The following is a 12842-nucleotide window of genomic DNA, read 5'->3' on the forward strand; positions in this document are numbered from 1 at the left end:
TGGGTCCAACTGTTAGGACGGGGGAGGTGAAAACTGTACAATGTATTCCCCATGACTAAGCTTAGCATTATGATGGAATTTGTCACCTGCTGTTGTTGAATTGTAGATGCCATGCATTTGCAACTGCTGCCTCTCACAATGGGCTAAATAAAGGTTTTTTGGAAGAAACCCCACCCCCCACAGAGTCTACACATAGAAGGTGTCTTGCAACTTTACGTACCCACGTGACCAGCGCTCACGTTTGTTTGCGATCATGTGATAGGGATCACGTGTCTTACCAAGCATACTCGGCGCAATGAAAAGTGTAGGAAAAAAAGGAAACACTTGTGCATCACAACCCCAATCCAATTGATGTCAAACTCATAAGTAATTACCCTAAGCGAAGCGCTAAGTCTTGTGACATGGAACAATGCCAATATGTTGAAAAACCTTTCAGGATTAGAAACATCCGTGAAATAAATCCTAAATGTCAAGTCACCATAGTGGCAGTTTACCAAAACTAGCCCTCATTTCATTGCGAATCAAAACAAGCTTGCAAAATGCAAATTACTCTAGCTATTTTAAACAATGTAACATTTTATTTGAAAGATGCATGCTATCTTTCCCATTCAAAGAAGCCCTTAGTTTCGGCTTGTTTCCATAGAGTTTGCTTCGAGACAGTCATCCATGATGGCTGCCTCCATGGAAGAGCTCAGAGCTCGAAGAGTTTCAAGATGGGCAGGAATGGGTGGGATTAGCCATGGGGATTAGCTTGGCTTAGGGCAGGGAATGGGAGGGGATCCCTATCCAACCAACACCAAAATACACTGTGTACCCCTAGTCAAATGTCATTTACATTGAAAAGCATTAGAGTCCCTTATTCTAAGCCCATATTTGAAACTCTTATGTTAAAGCTCTTATTTAATGGCAATATTTTTGGCTTAAAGGTAGCGCTTTCAGCGCCACCCAAAAGCCCTAACTAAAAATTGGTACAAGCTACCCATGCAGCACTCCACAGTGCCAGGGGATGTGTGCTATGGGAAACAAAGAAAATAAAAATCACTGAGGTAAACAGTCCTGCCCTGTTAGCCTTAAAGGCTCACCAGTCACCCCCAACCCCTCAAAATAATGAAGCTGAGCATATCAGTGAAACTTAAAAGTATTTACAGGGTTGAACAACACAGGCAATGGGGGTGCCATTGAAATCAATGATGGAAAATGCAAAAAGAAAAACATTCTTCCCTAACCGAAGCTATTGAGTTTTCGCTGTCCCCTTGGGTAATAAAGGGTAAGTTGCTGTGTTCCTATTTCCACCACGGGATGCTTACCAAAAATAAGTCCCCTTTTAGGTGCATTTGTGATGCTATTTAGAGGCACTCTGTCATCCCCATCAAAGACCCACACACTCGCACTATTCATAGCTTGGCTGATTCTGAGCCGAACAAGCAACAAAGCTCAGTCAGGAAATGCACGGATTCGTGTAATTTACTTTGACCATATAGTGATGGCTCACTCGTCTGCTCGACAACCATCAGAGTCACAATTCAGATCTCCTTCATCCACATGTGGGCAGCCAGGTACGCCTACAGCGTTAGCTACTGGATTTTATCATGGTGCTCAGTAGAGCCGCCCTATGGGTAACACCAGTACCCCACCTACACATGAGTATCTGCCACCAACTAGCGTACTCCCAGTCCGATGCGTCAGAATACTTGCACACGTCGAAAGAGGATACTTGGTGCACTCTGGCAGGCTTAGAATCTCTCATGGGCACACTAATCAAACTTGGGTCCTCAATCAGATTAGGTGTCACTGGGAAAAGTTGGAAACTGATCAGGGGAAATTACAAAAACTCACTTTGTCACATAGCACCTACGTGCAAGTAACTTTTTTTTTTTTTTAGCAATTTTCTTTATGGAGGATGCTGTGCACAGGCAGATTTAAAAAGTGACAAAGGCAGTCAAAAAAGGAGGGGCTTCATGCTGTGACATCCTGCTCGGCCCCTATGACTTTTGCTGCTTAAATTGTCAAATTTGGGACCACGCAACCAGGGCTCGAACCCTGGCCTCCCTCACTTGAGCGCACTGTGTGATCTCATCGTGCCTTTATCAGAATCATTTTGCAGTGTTTGCGGTTTTCCGGTGAACGTATGCCACAGAAAATGTACCACTGGTACATGGGTCAATATGCTATACCACTCATAGGAATAATATTGGCCATTTGTGAAGCGCACACTGCAAGCCCACTTATACGAGACATGGTTCCTGCCTCATAGAAAGGTAAAAAACGAAATATTTCGTTTAATGGCAGAGGCATTCTAGATCATTGCTTTCCCCGCTTCTTTTATATTCATTCAGAATATCGCACATTGCGCATTGCCATCTCATTCACTCTGTAGCGTCTCATGCCCACCTCTTTTTCCTATCTCTCCCCCTTCATCTCACACATGGCATCATTAAACTCTGGCGTTGCATTCTACGGCATTTTTGCTCTCCCTTTCTTCATTCTTGTCCTGACCTTGGAATGCACTCTTTAGTATTCCAATATCCAACTTGCAGCCTGCCTGGTGAAGAACACTTCTCACTTTAATTTATCTGAAAAGAACGGACCAAGTTTGGCTCCATTCATATCTCCACTACAATGATGAAATGTGTGATGGCACGGAGGCATGAAAGGGACACATCAGGCCCTCGAAGGCAAGAGACTTTTTATTGACAAGAGACAACCATCGAAGAACCCGATAGCTGAAACTGAACTATCAGCTTGTGCTGGGAAAGCTTGAGCGTGTGCTGTGCTCCAAGGTCCCCCTTGTCCTGTGCAGAAAATGTGGGGAAGGGAGACCCTTGGCAATCACATGCTGACTTATTATTTGTGAACACTTTTCTTCATTGAAAACCCTATCACACACTATTTCTGCAATTAGTTGTAAGGATTTGGCAATCAATTTTTTCACTATAGGCCTTTTTACTTTGACAAGACGCCACAAGGACTGTCTTATTTTTTATTTGATGGTCGAAGCTTGCTCCCATCTTAGATTTAGGTTAGGCGTTTTTCCACCCAGCATTTACAGTTTAATAAACACCCTTGAACTGCGATCACTTGTGCCTGTCTTTCCTGTTGCCACCATGAGTTCCTTACACTTAGTATAAAGATTTTTTGAATAATTACTCAGAACAATTGTTTCCTTCAGTAAAGCTCTGCTATATTGTGCATTTACTTTTGGTGTTTAGTACAATACCATCAACAGAGGAGAAACGCTTCAAGCTATTTCAAGCAGGTTTCCTAAATACTGACTCGGAATAGCTGCAGTGCACTATTAGACTCACCTGTGAAACCTGGAGTACGAGCCGCCAGTTTTCTTGCCAGTGCATTGTTATCAATATCTGCATCTAATTTGATTGGCTTGAGATGTACCTTGAAAATGGATGCTCTGCCTTTAATATCTGGTGGTCCTGGTTGGTGGAGATTAAAAGCAACAGGTTAGAAAACTAGCAACAAACTGCAATTTTGCAATTGGTTTGATTGCTGGCTTGGTTTTGTGCACTTTGTTACGCTTCAATGCAGAGCTTTTTCGAAGTGCTTAAAGTGGTTTATAGTCATAAAACCGAAAAAACAAATCCTGAAAAAAAAATCTCGAAATGAAAAGGTCGAAAAAAAAAGTCGAATTTTTTTTTAATGACGTTTTTTGTTCGAAATGGGGGGTTCCCCCCAACCCCCCTTTTTTCATTTTTTTTATTTTACCCCTTTTTTTTTTTTACTTACCTGACCCCAAAAAAGCATAATTAAATCAAAAATTCGACTTTTTTTTCGATATTTTTTTCTCGAGATTATTGTAATTCGAGATTTTTTTTCGGTCTTTTGACTGACCACCGCTCAAAGTACTCATTAAATTCAAAATTACAGAAATAAAAATCCTTACCTATGAAAATCTGCCGATCGAATCGGCCTGGTCTCATCAGTGCCGGATCAAGAATGTCTGGACGATTTGTGCCCGCAAGGACGACAACGTTTGTGCTGGTGTTAAACCCTGTGAATACAAATGAAACAGTAATAACGTATTATATTAACGGTTGTACAACAAAGATACTGAAAATCGTATTGCAGATACAGTGACTATAGGCAGAATTGTGCCAAACCTCTTGTAAACAGTGCAACCTTCCTCCTATATAAATTAAAGTGGCAATGTCACTCCATGGTAAAAAAATATTTTAATGACAAAATATTATTTTCTTGGTTTATGTGCTGTGCGTATGTATATTTAAACTTTCATACAGCCGGGTGGGACACACAGACACCATACACAAATCTTTGGCTTAAACTGTAATTTAACCAACCAACAGCATTCAAAATCAACTGTCTTCATAGGGGGCTCACAGACATAGTATAGGTCAGTCTTTTCCAGTCGCTAACTCTTTCAGGCTCTGTGGCCTTTTCATGGGATCCCCTACTCAGAGGGTGTCTTTGGCAAACTCTGTTCTGCTTCCACTGCTCTCAGATAAAAGGAGCCAGGTGTCTTTAGGTATCCTCTACCAACCTGTGATAGAAGAACAAGTTACTTACCAATTGTAACGTTCTTTCAACTGGATGTTCCCCACACGTATTCCTCATCTTAGATATTCAATATCTTCAGCTTTGCTGCTTCGGAAAAAATGTTCTCCCCCAGAGGGCACTGTGCTCGAGGTTGCGGCGTTGACGTCCGTCGGAGGCCTCCGTCTAACGTCAACGTCATCCGTAGTATAAATGGTTCGAGCTGCGCCCGTTGGCTTCAGTTCTGTTTTTTCGTATTTATTTTTAAATGATGAGCAGATAAGGCATACCCCTTAGACCGTAAGCTCTCAAGGAACATTGAGTGTAAAGACACGTAAACTGTACTGCAGGGTAGGTTGGGAGGGTCAATGAGGAATACGTGGGAGGAACATCGTCGAAGGAACAAGTTACTTACCCTTAACTGTTATTCTCCAGCATGGGTCTTGCATGGATTCACATGCTCATGAATATTCCCAGTCGTCAGGCTGGGAATCCTCGGTAAAGAAAAAATCAGTATCAGTTTAGTTTCTGATCTGTCTTTCTTAGTAGTAACCAATCACTGATCTCTGGGTCATACTGCCCCCAGCCAATGACTGCCCTCTCCCTAAGCCCCTCCCCTGGCAGCCATCCTCAGATTTGGTAGCACGTAAAGTGGCAGTATGACCAAGTGAAGAGCCGCAGAGGGGGAAGGAGGGAGGGTTCGCATGTGAATCCATGCCAGACCCATGCTGGAGAACAACAGTTACAGGTAAATAACTTGTTCCTTCTCCAGCATGGGGTCTGGCATGGATTCACATGCTCATGAATATAAGAATACATAGCAGTATACACATGCACAACCACGGGAGGTGGCAACAGGCTCAACATTAAGCAATACAACAACTCAACATTAAGCATCTCTTACCTCCTCACCAGGCTCACCTTAGGCGAACAGGTTGCGCAGCACTGCTTGGCCGACCCTCGACTCCTCCCTGGAGTCACGATCGACGCAGTAGAATCTTGTGAAGGTGTGCGTCGACCTCCCCGTAGCAGCCCTGCAGACAGGAACGCCGTGGTAGCAGCGATTGCTCTGGTCGAATGGGCTCTCGGACGGCCGGGCAGCGGTCGGTTTGCCGACCGGTGACAGTGCATGCTGCAGCCGGAGAAGTCACGATCGACGCAGTAGAATCTTGTGAAGATGTGCGTCGACCTCCACGTAGCAGCCCTGCAGACAGGAACGCCGTGGTAGCAGCGATTGCTCTGGTCGAATGGGCTCTCGGACGGCCGGGCAGCGGTCGGTTTGCCAACCGGTGACAGTGCATGATGCAGCCGGAGAGCCATCTGGAAATGGAAGCCTTCGAGAGAGCCTTCCCTTGATTCACAGGTCCAAAGTTCACAAACAGCTGTGATGTCTTCCGAAAACTCTTTGTGCGGTCCACGTAGAACTTCAGCGCTCTAGCTACGTCCAGCGAGTGCAGAGTCCTCTCGGCCTGCGACGAAGGCGACGGGAAGAAAACTGGCAACACCAAGGGCTCGTTGAGGTGGAAGTCCGACGGCACCTTGGGCATAAAAGAGGGGTGCGTCCTCAGCACCACCCTCATGTCGTGAAAAGTCAAGTATGGGGGCTTACAAGATAGGCCCTGGATCTCTCCCACTCGTCATGCGGAGGTGATGGCCACGAGAAATGCTGTCTTCCACGACAGGAACTTCAACAGCGCTGAATGCTGCATAGGCTCGAATGGGACCCCCATGAGCCTGGTCAGCACCACGTTGAGCTCCCATGCTGGGGCAGGGGCCTTCACCGGTGGGAACGATCAGAATAGTCCCTTCATAAATTCCTTCACCAGACGATGAGACCACAAGGACGCCCGTCCTGTAGTTCTGGTGTATCGGGAGATGGCAGCCAGATGTATCTTGATGGAGGCGTGAGCCAGTCCAGCTTTGGCCAGCAACAGTAGGTACGGCAATACTTGAGGGGCCGTAATCCGCAGAGGGTTAATCTTCCGTGCACGGCACCAGACAGAAAACCTCTTCCACTTATGTCCATAGCATTTAAGAGTTGAGGACGCCCTGGCTTTTGCAAGAACCTCTCTGCAGTCAGCAGGGATTTCGTATCCTCCAAACTCTAGTGCTGCAGGAGCCAATCCTGCAAGTTCAGCGACACCGGGTCGTGATGGAGAATGGCGCCTCATTCTCTGGAGAGAAGATCCGCGTCCGTCGTCCGCTTGATAGGTGGGGACGCTGACAAGTCCAGAAGGTCCGGGAACCAGATCTGTCTCGGCCACGCCGGTGCGACGAGGATCATCCTGCACCTGGACCTCTTGAGCTGGTTGATGAGACGGAGCAGCAACGGCAACAGAGGGAACGCGTACAGGAACAGGCCGTCCCAAGGGAACGAGAAAGCATCGCCCCACGCTCCTTGGCTGTGCAAACCTGCTGGCGAACCTCTGGCACTTGGAGTTCGTCGCCGTCGCGAACAGGTCGATCTGAGGTTTGGCCCCATCATTGAAAGAGCCGATCCACCTGGTCCTTGCGTAGTTCCCACTCGTGGCACGAGCGCAGCTCCCTGCTGAGTGAGTCGGCAATGGTGTTTTTTATTCCTGCCAGGTGGAAGGGAACCAGAAGCATCCCCTGGGCGACGGCCCAGTGGCACAGATCCTGGGCCTCCTTGGATAGGGCTGGGGATCTGGTGCCTCCCTGCTTCTGGATGTAGAACATCGTGGTGGTGTTGTCGGTGAAGATCCTCACCACTTTGTCCTTGAGGGACGGAAGGAACGATTTGAGCGCCCAGAACACGGCTCGTAGCTCCAGGATGTTGATGTGGAGTGACCTCTCCTCCGGGAGCCATATGCCTCTTGCGTGGAGATCTCTGGTGTGGGCCCCCCATCCCTTCAGGGAGGCGTCCGTCGTCACCGTCTCCTGCCACGCCGGGGTCTGAAAGTCTGTGTCTGCCGTGAGGTGCGCACGGATACCCCACCATAGAATCGCACGACGGAACTCCTCGTCGAGCGGGATCCTGTCTTCGAAGCTGCCCGCCGCTTGACACCAGCGGGCGTCGAGGAACTCTTGTAGCGGACGCATCTGAAGTCTGCAAAGGGGCACAAGGTAGATGCATGAGGACATCATCCCGAGGAGGGACTTGATGGACCTCACCCTGGCCACATCCGTGGCTAACAGGCGCTGCACCTTGCCCAAAATGGCCTTTGTCCTTTTTTCCGACGGAGATGCCAATCGCCTCACTGAATCGAGCTTCGCTCCCAGAAACAGTGCCACCTGCGACAGAACCAGGTGGGATTTGGGGTTGTTGATGGCGAATCCCAGTTCCGTGAGCAGGCGGACGGTCCTCGCCGTGTGTTCAACGGTGAGTTCTCTCGACCTTGCCCGGATTAGCCAGTCGTCCAGGTAGGGGTAGACGTGGATCCCTTGCAGGCGCAGCCGCGCCGCCACTGGTGCGAGGCACTTGGTGAACACCCTGGGTGCCGACTTTAATCCGAACGGCAGGGCTCTGAATTGGTAGTGACACCCCTGCACTACGAATCTGAGGAACTCTGTGTCCTTTTAGAATGGGGATGTGGAAGTAAGCATCCTCCAGGTCCAACGACGATAGGAAGTCGCCCTCCTCCAGCTGTCCCAGCGCATGCTGGAGGGTGACCATCCTGAATTTCTGTGCCTTGATGTACTTGTTTAACCGACGCAGGTCCAGGATGGGGCGCCAACCGCCTGTCTTCTTTCTGATGAAGAAGTACCTTGAGTATACTCCGGAGCCCCGGAGCCTCCTGGGGACGAGCTCGATGGCACCTTTCTTGAGCATAGCCCTTACCTCCAACAGGAGTTGAGGGACGTGATTCTCCTTCCTGGCCACAGGAGGAATGCGAGGACACTTCTTTTGAAATTCTAGCGAGTGTCCGCGGGCCAGGGTGTCCAGCACCCAACGGTCGGTGGAGATGGACTCCCACACGCTGACGAACTTCGTCAGCCGGCCTCCCACCGGGGTGCTTCGGTGGGGGCCCCCTTGACGCCAGCGCGACCCTCCTTGCTGGCCGCGACCTCTGTAGGCCTCCTGGGATGAGGAACGGGCTGCCTGGCGGTACATAGAAGAGGCACCGCTGGATCCCTTGGAGGCACCCTGTCTGCCTCCGGAGCTCCGAAAGGGCCGCCGTTGCTGAAGGACTCATAAGGCTTGGGTGTCTCTGTGTTGGTCTTGATGGCCTGGAGGGAACTCATCCATCGTCTTCCCAAACAGGTTGTTGCCATCGAACGGCATATCCAACACTCTGGTCTGGACGTCCTGGCGAAAGTCTGTAGCCCTGAGCCATCCTCGTCGTCGAAGGCAAACCCCGTTGCCCAGCTGGCGAAATCCGGTATCAGCAATGTCCATTGCCACCGTTATGGCGTGATCCGACGCCACCTCACCTTCCTGCAGAATCTGTAGGGCCTCCGCCCTCTTGTCGTCCGGTAGAAAGTCTAGCAGGGGAGCCATCTTGAACCAGAGCTCCCTGTTGTAACGGGCCACAATCACCAAGGCATTGGCCGCCTTAATCATCATCGGCGCCGCCGACAAGATGACTCGTCGTCCCATCAAGTCCAACTTCTTGCCCTCGCTGTCCGGTGGGGAAGTGGAAGTTGAAGCCGCCGCACCCGCCCCTTTCTTCTTGGCTGCTGCCGAGGCGACCGAAACCGGCGTAGGCTGGGCCCCGAGGCACAAGGGGGATGCATCGGGGACCCGATACTTCTTCTCGTACCTGTCCCTTTTGGTGGGTGTCGTGGAAGGGTTCTTCAGGATAGACAGCCCTTCGTCCCAGATGTCGTCGAGCAACGGTACCGCGAGGACCGTATTTCTCTTGGCCTCACATCGTTGGTAAAGAAACCCTTCATTTTTCTGTTCTTCAGGGTAGAGCTGGAAGAGCTCGGATGCCCTGGCTATCATGGGGTGGAAAGAGCCAATTCTCGTCTGGCGGAGAGGCCTGAGGGGCGGGTGATGAAGGAATGTCCATTGTATCATCGCCCCCGTCGTCGTCCGTCCCCGTCGCTGTATCCGTATTATCCCGAGGGACCGGCGAGGGGGATCAGGTGTCCACAGGCCTTGTGGGCATGTAGGGGTCTTCACGGGGGTCTTAATGATGGGCTGGAAAGAGGATTCCCTCCGCGGTGGCAAGGAAACTCTGGGCCCCGAGGCCACCTCCACTGGCATAGCCTCTGCCGGCTTCGCCAGGCCGCTGCGACAACCTCGATAGAGGCCTTTGCCGGGTGGATCAAGGCCCTCACCACCTTAGGTGCGTCCTGGGCCTTCGCTTTGGGGGGAGGGTCATCGCCTCGCACCCCCTCGGCTCCCTTCGAGATCGACCAGGGCCTCTCCAGAAGCTTACCCGGGTTCTCTGACTTCCTCTTCCCCGAACCAGAGCGCTGGCTCGCGGTTGATCGTGCCGGGAAAGTCGCGCCCTGCTTGGCAGCCAAAGAGCCCGACCTTTCGGCGCTCCCGGTGCCCGCTGACTCGCGGTGCTTGGCCCTCTGTTGGGCCCCCGTTGCCGGGCCGCCCTCATAGGACTTAGAAGACCACTCAGACCTTTTCTTCGCCTTCTCACCTGCTGTGCCCTTCTCCAGCCAGGCATCGAGGCAGGAACGACAATCTTGCTTGGTCCGTTCCGACAGGTTCTTGCAGAACGCACAGTCCTTTTCCACGTGCGTCTTGTCCTCATGGAGGCAGTAGAGACATCTCAAATGCTCGTCTTCCTTGAAAACATTTTGCAATCCGCATCCCGGGCAGCTCCTGAACAGCTTGGATCTGGGAGTCGAGCTTCCCTTGTCCGGGGCCATGTCCGTTGAGGTAGGCCTCAGATCTTCTGGAACCTCCACGAAGCGTAACTCGATGAAAACTTTACCCTTGAGGGGCGTAGAAGAATTCCAAAACGGGTCCCCGTTATCGGAAGTGAAAACAGTGGAGCTTGAGGCTCGATTAAACCAAAAAAATGAGAAAATCTCCTGAAAAAGCGAGAAAACGCAGTAAAAGCTCGAGAGCTAAAGCACGAGGACTCCCAACACTTGAACGTGCGGTAAAAATCTGAGGATGTCTGCCAGGGGAGGGGCTTAGGGAGAGGGCAGTCATTGGCTGGGGGCAGTATGACCCACAGATCAGTGATTGGTTACTACTAAGAAAGACCGATCAGAAACGAAGCTGATACTGATTTTTTCTTTACCGAGGATTCCCAGCCTGACGACGGGGAATATTCATGAGCATGTGAATCCATGCCAGACCCCATGCTGGAGAAAGAACGTTACAGTTGGTAAGTAACTTGTTCTAACATGGATTGTGTCCTCTCACGTATTCCTCATCTTAGATCGGCTCCCAAAGCAGTATGAATTTGGAGGAGGGAGTACCCAAAATATTAATTATGGACTGTATGAAGTACAGCTTTTGCAAAAGAGACTTCCTTGTGATGATGTAGAATCTAGAGAGTAATGCTTCACAAAAGTGTGCATAGATGACCAGGTGGCTGCTGCACAAATATCCTGCAATGTGACACCCCTCTGAAGAGCTGTTGAAGTTGCCATGCCCCTGGTTGAATGATCTCTTAGCCCATCTGGAGGGTGTTTTCCAGCCAACCTATAACATTCAGTGATTGCCAAGATTATCCATCTGGATAATGTTTGCTTTGTTACTGCTAAATCCAATTTGTGTCTAGTATATCCCACAGTTGGTCACATTGTCGAAATGTAGCCAATCTGGATATATAGAAACTAAGAGCCCTTTTTGGGTCCAGTCTGTGTAACCTTTCTTCCTCCTTACTTGCATGAGGAGGAGGATAAAAAGAAGGTAATGTTATTTTTTGTGCCAGATGAAAGTCAGACAATTTTTGGCAGAAAGGAAGGTTTAACCCTAAGAATAACTTTATCCTTATGGAAAATGGTGTGAGGAGGTGTCAGGTTTTCACATTCTATATCTCACATTAGCAAGATTCCTAGCAGAAGAGGATGTTGTAAATACTATTTCAGGGGTTAAAATATTAAATACATTCTGTTTAGAAACTAGAGCATTTTCTGTTTTAGTTAAGTTCATTTTTTTTCCTTAACTAACTTTCATTAGAAAGATGAAATGTCCCCAAGCCAAGATGGTGGAACACTTTCTCAACAGTGATTGGTTTAGTTAATACCAGGCAGTATTGTGATGTCATTTAGAATGTTGCTTACAGATCTAAACTGCCTTTCATTGAAGTCTTTATTAGAGTAGGTCATGTTTTTGTTAGCTCCTATAGATATAATATATTTTAAAATCTTTAGTGATAGTTTACTGAAAAACCTTGAGATAGTTAATGTAAGTCTGCAGTTGAAGAAAGTATCTAATATTAAAAGACTCTGAAGCTGAAGCATTGTATCCAGAGAACCAGTTGCCACTGAATTGATGCTGAGCAGCTGTATTCATGTAATCCAGTAAAAGACTAAGCTAAGTGACCTTTGGACTTTATTTTTTTTTTAAGTTTCATTACTGGAATGCAAGTGAAATTTAATGTTTGTTTTTAACCAAGATTGAACAATACTTTTGTGAAAACTGTTGGTTCTGTAATTTTTGATTATGCGCGCGGTTTTAGCGTTGCGTTACTAATATTAAACAGCTAAAATACTAATCCAATTTTTTCTTCGTTTATTTTTGAAGCGCTAGTCGCGTGGTTTTGCTCGCGTACCTTTTCGGCTATTTTTCTACGAGAGCATTCTCAAGTCCGTAGTACTCGCGAGCGCGTACAGTGAACATTTGGAAGCGCGCGATTAGAAAAAAGGACCCAAAGACGTCGTTTTGCATCGCGGCCATTTTAGAAAATATTTTTTCTTCAACACAAGCGCGTATCGACACGAGAGAACTTCGAAGGTGTATTACAGACTTAAAGAAGTTAAGAAGTTTATTTCTTCTGATTTAATTCATCATTTGCAAAGATCTCATCTTTAACAAAGATAGTACAAGGTATAGTTTTTTTTTATTTCTTAAGTTACGTTCTAAAGAAATATATATATATATATATATATATATATATATAGAGATTTAGTTATTTTTTATATTTATCCTTAAGGACATTTTCGAGAGTGAAGAAGAAGAAAATATTTATATATAAAGAAGCAATGACCAGAGTCAAGTCACAGCAGATTACATACAATTAATCATCTATCACGAAAGAAAGTAAATAGCCTAACAGCAATCAGAGCTTAGGCTACAGGTATTTTAAATCTATTAATCACATGATTAGTTTTGAGTTTTGAACTAGAAGAAGGTGTTCTAAAACTGCATTTTATTTTAGGAAAACTACTGAAAAAACTAATACCAGATCTTTCCTGCGAAGACAGACAGAAATGCCAGCAGTAGGAGTTCCAGA

General features: G+C 47.8%; 1 protein-coding gene across 1 annotated transcript in view; it reads right to left on the bottom strand.

Moving 5' to 3' along the window:
* The window catches only part of LOC138525055 (mitochondrial inner membrane m-AAA protease component AFG3L1-like), a 587730-nt gene that overhangs the window by 155315 nt on the left and 419573 nt on the right, over window positions 1–12842 (bottom strand). Inside the window, exons 11-12 of the mRNA XM_069635555.1 lie at window positions 3899–4006; window positions 3306–3431 (exon numbers count right to left, since the gene is read on the bottom strand). Of these exons, the coding sequence (XP_069491656.1) occupies window positions 3306–3431; window positions 3899–4006 (234 nt within the window). The remainder of the gene's footprint in view (window positions 1–3305; window positions 3432–3898; window positions 4007–12842) is intronic.

Source organism: Ambystoma mexicanum, chromosome 1q, assembly GCF_040938575.1.
Source record: "Ambystoma mexicanum isolate Mex_15411 chromosome 1q, UKY_AmexF1_1, whole genome shotgun sequence".
In the NCBI taxonomy this organism is placed as follows: Eukaryota; Metazoa; Chordata; class Amphibia; order Caudata; family Ambystomatidae; genus Ambystoma; species Ambystoma mexicanum.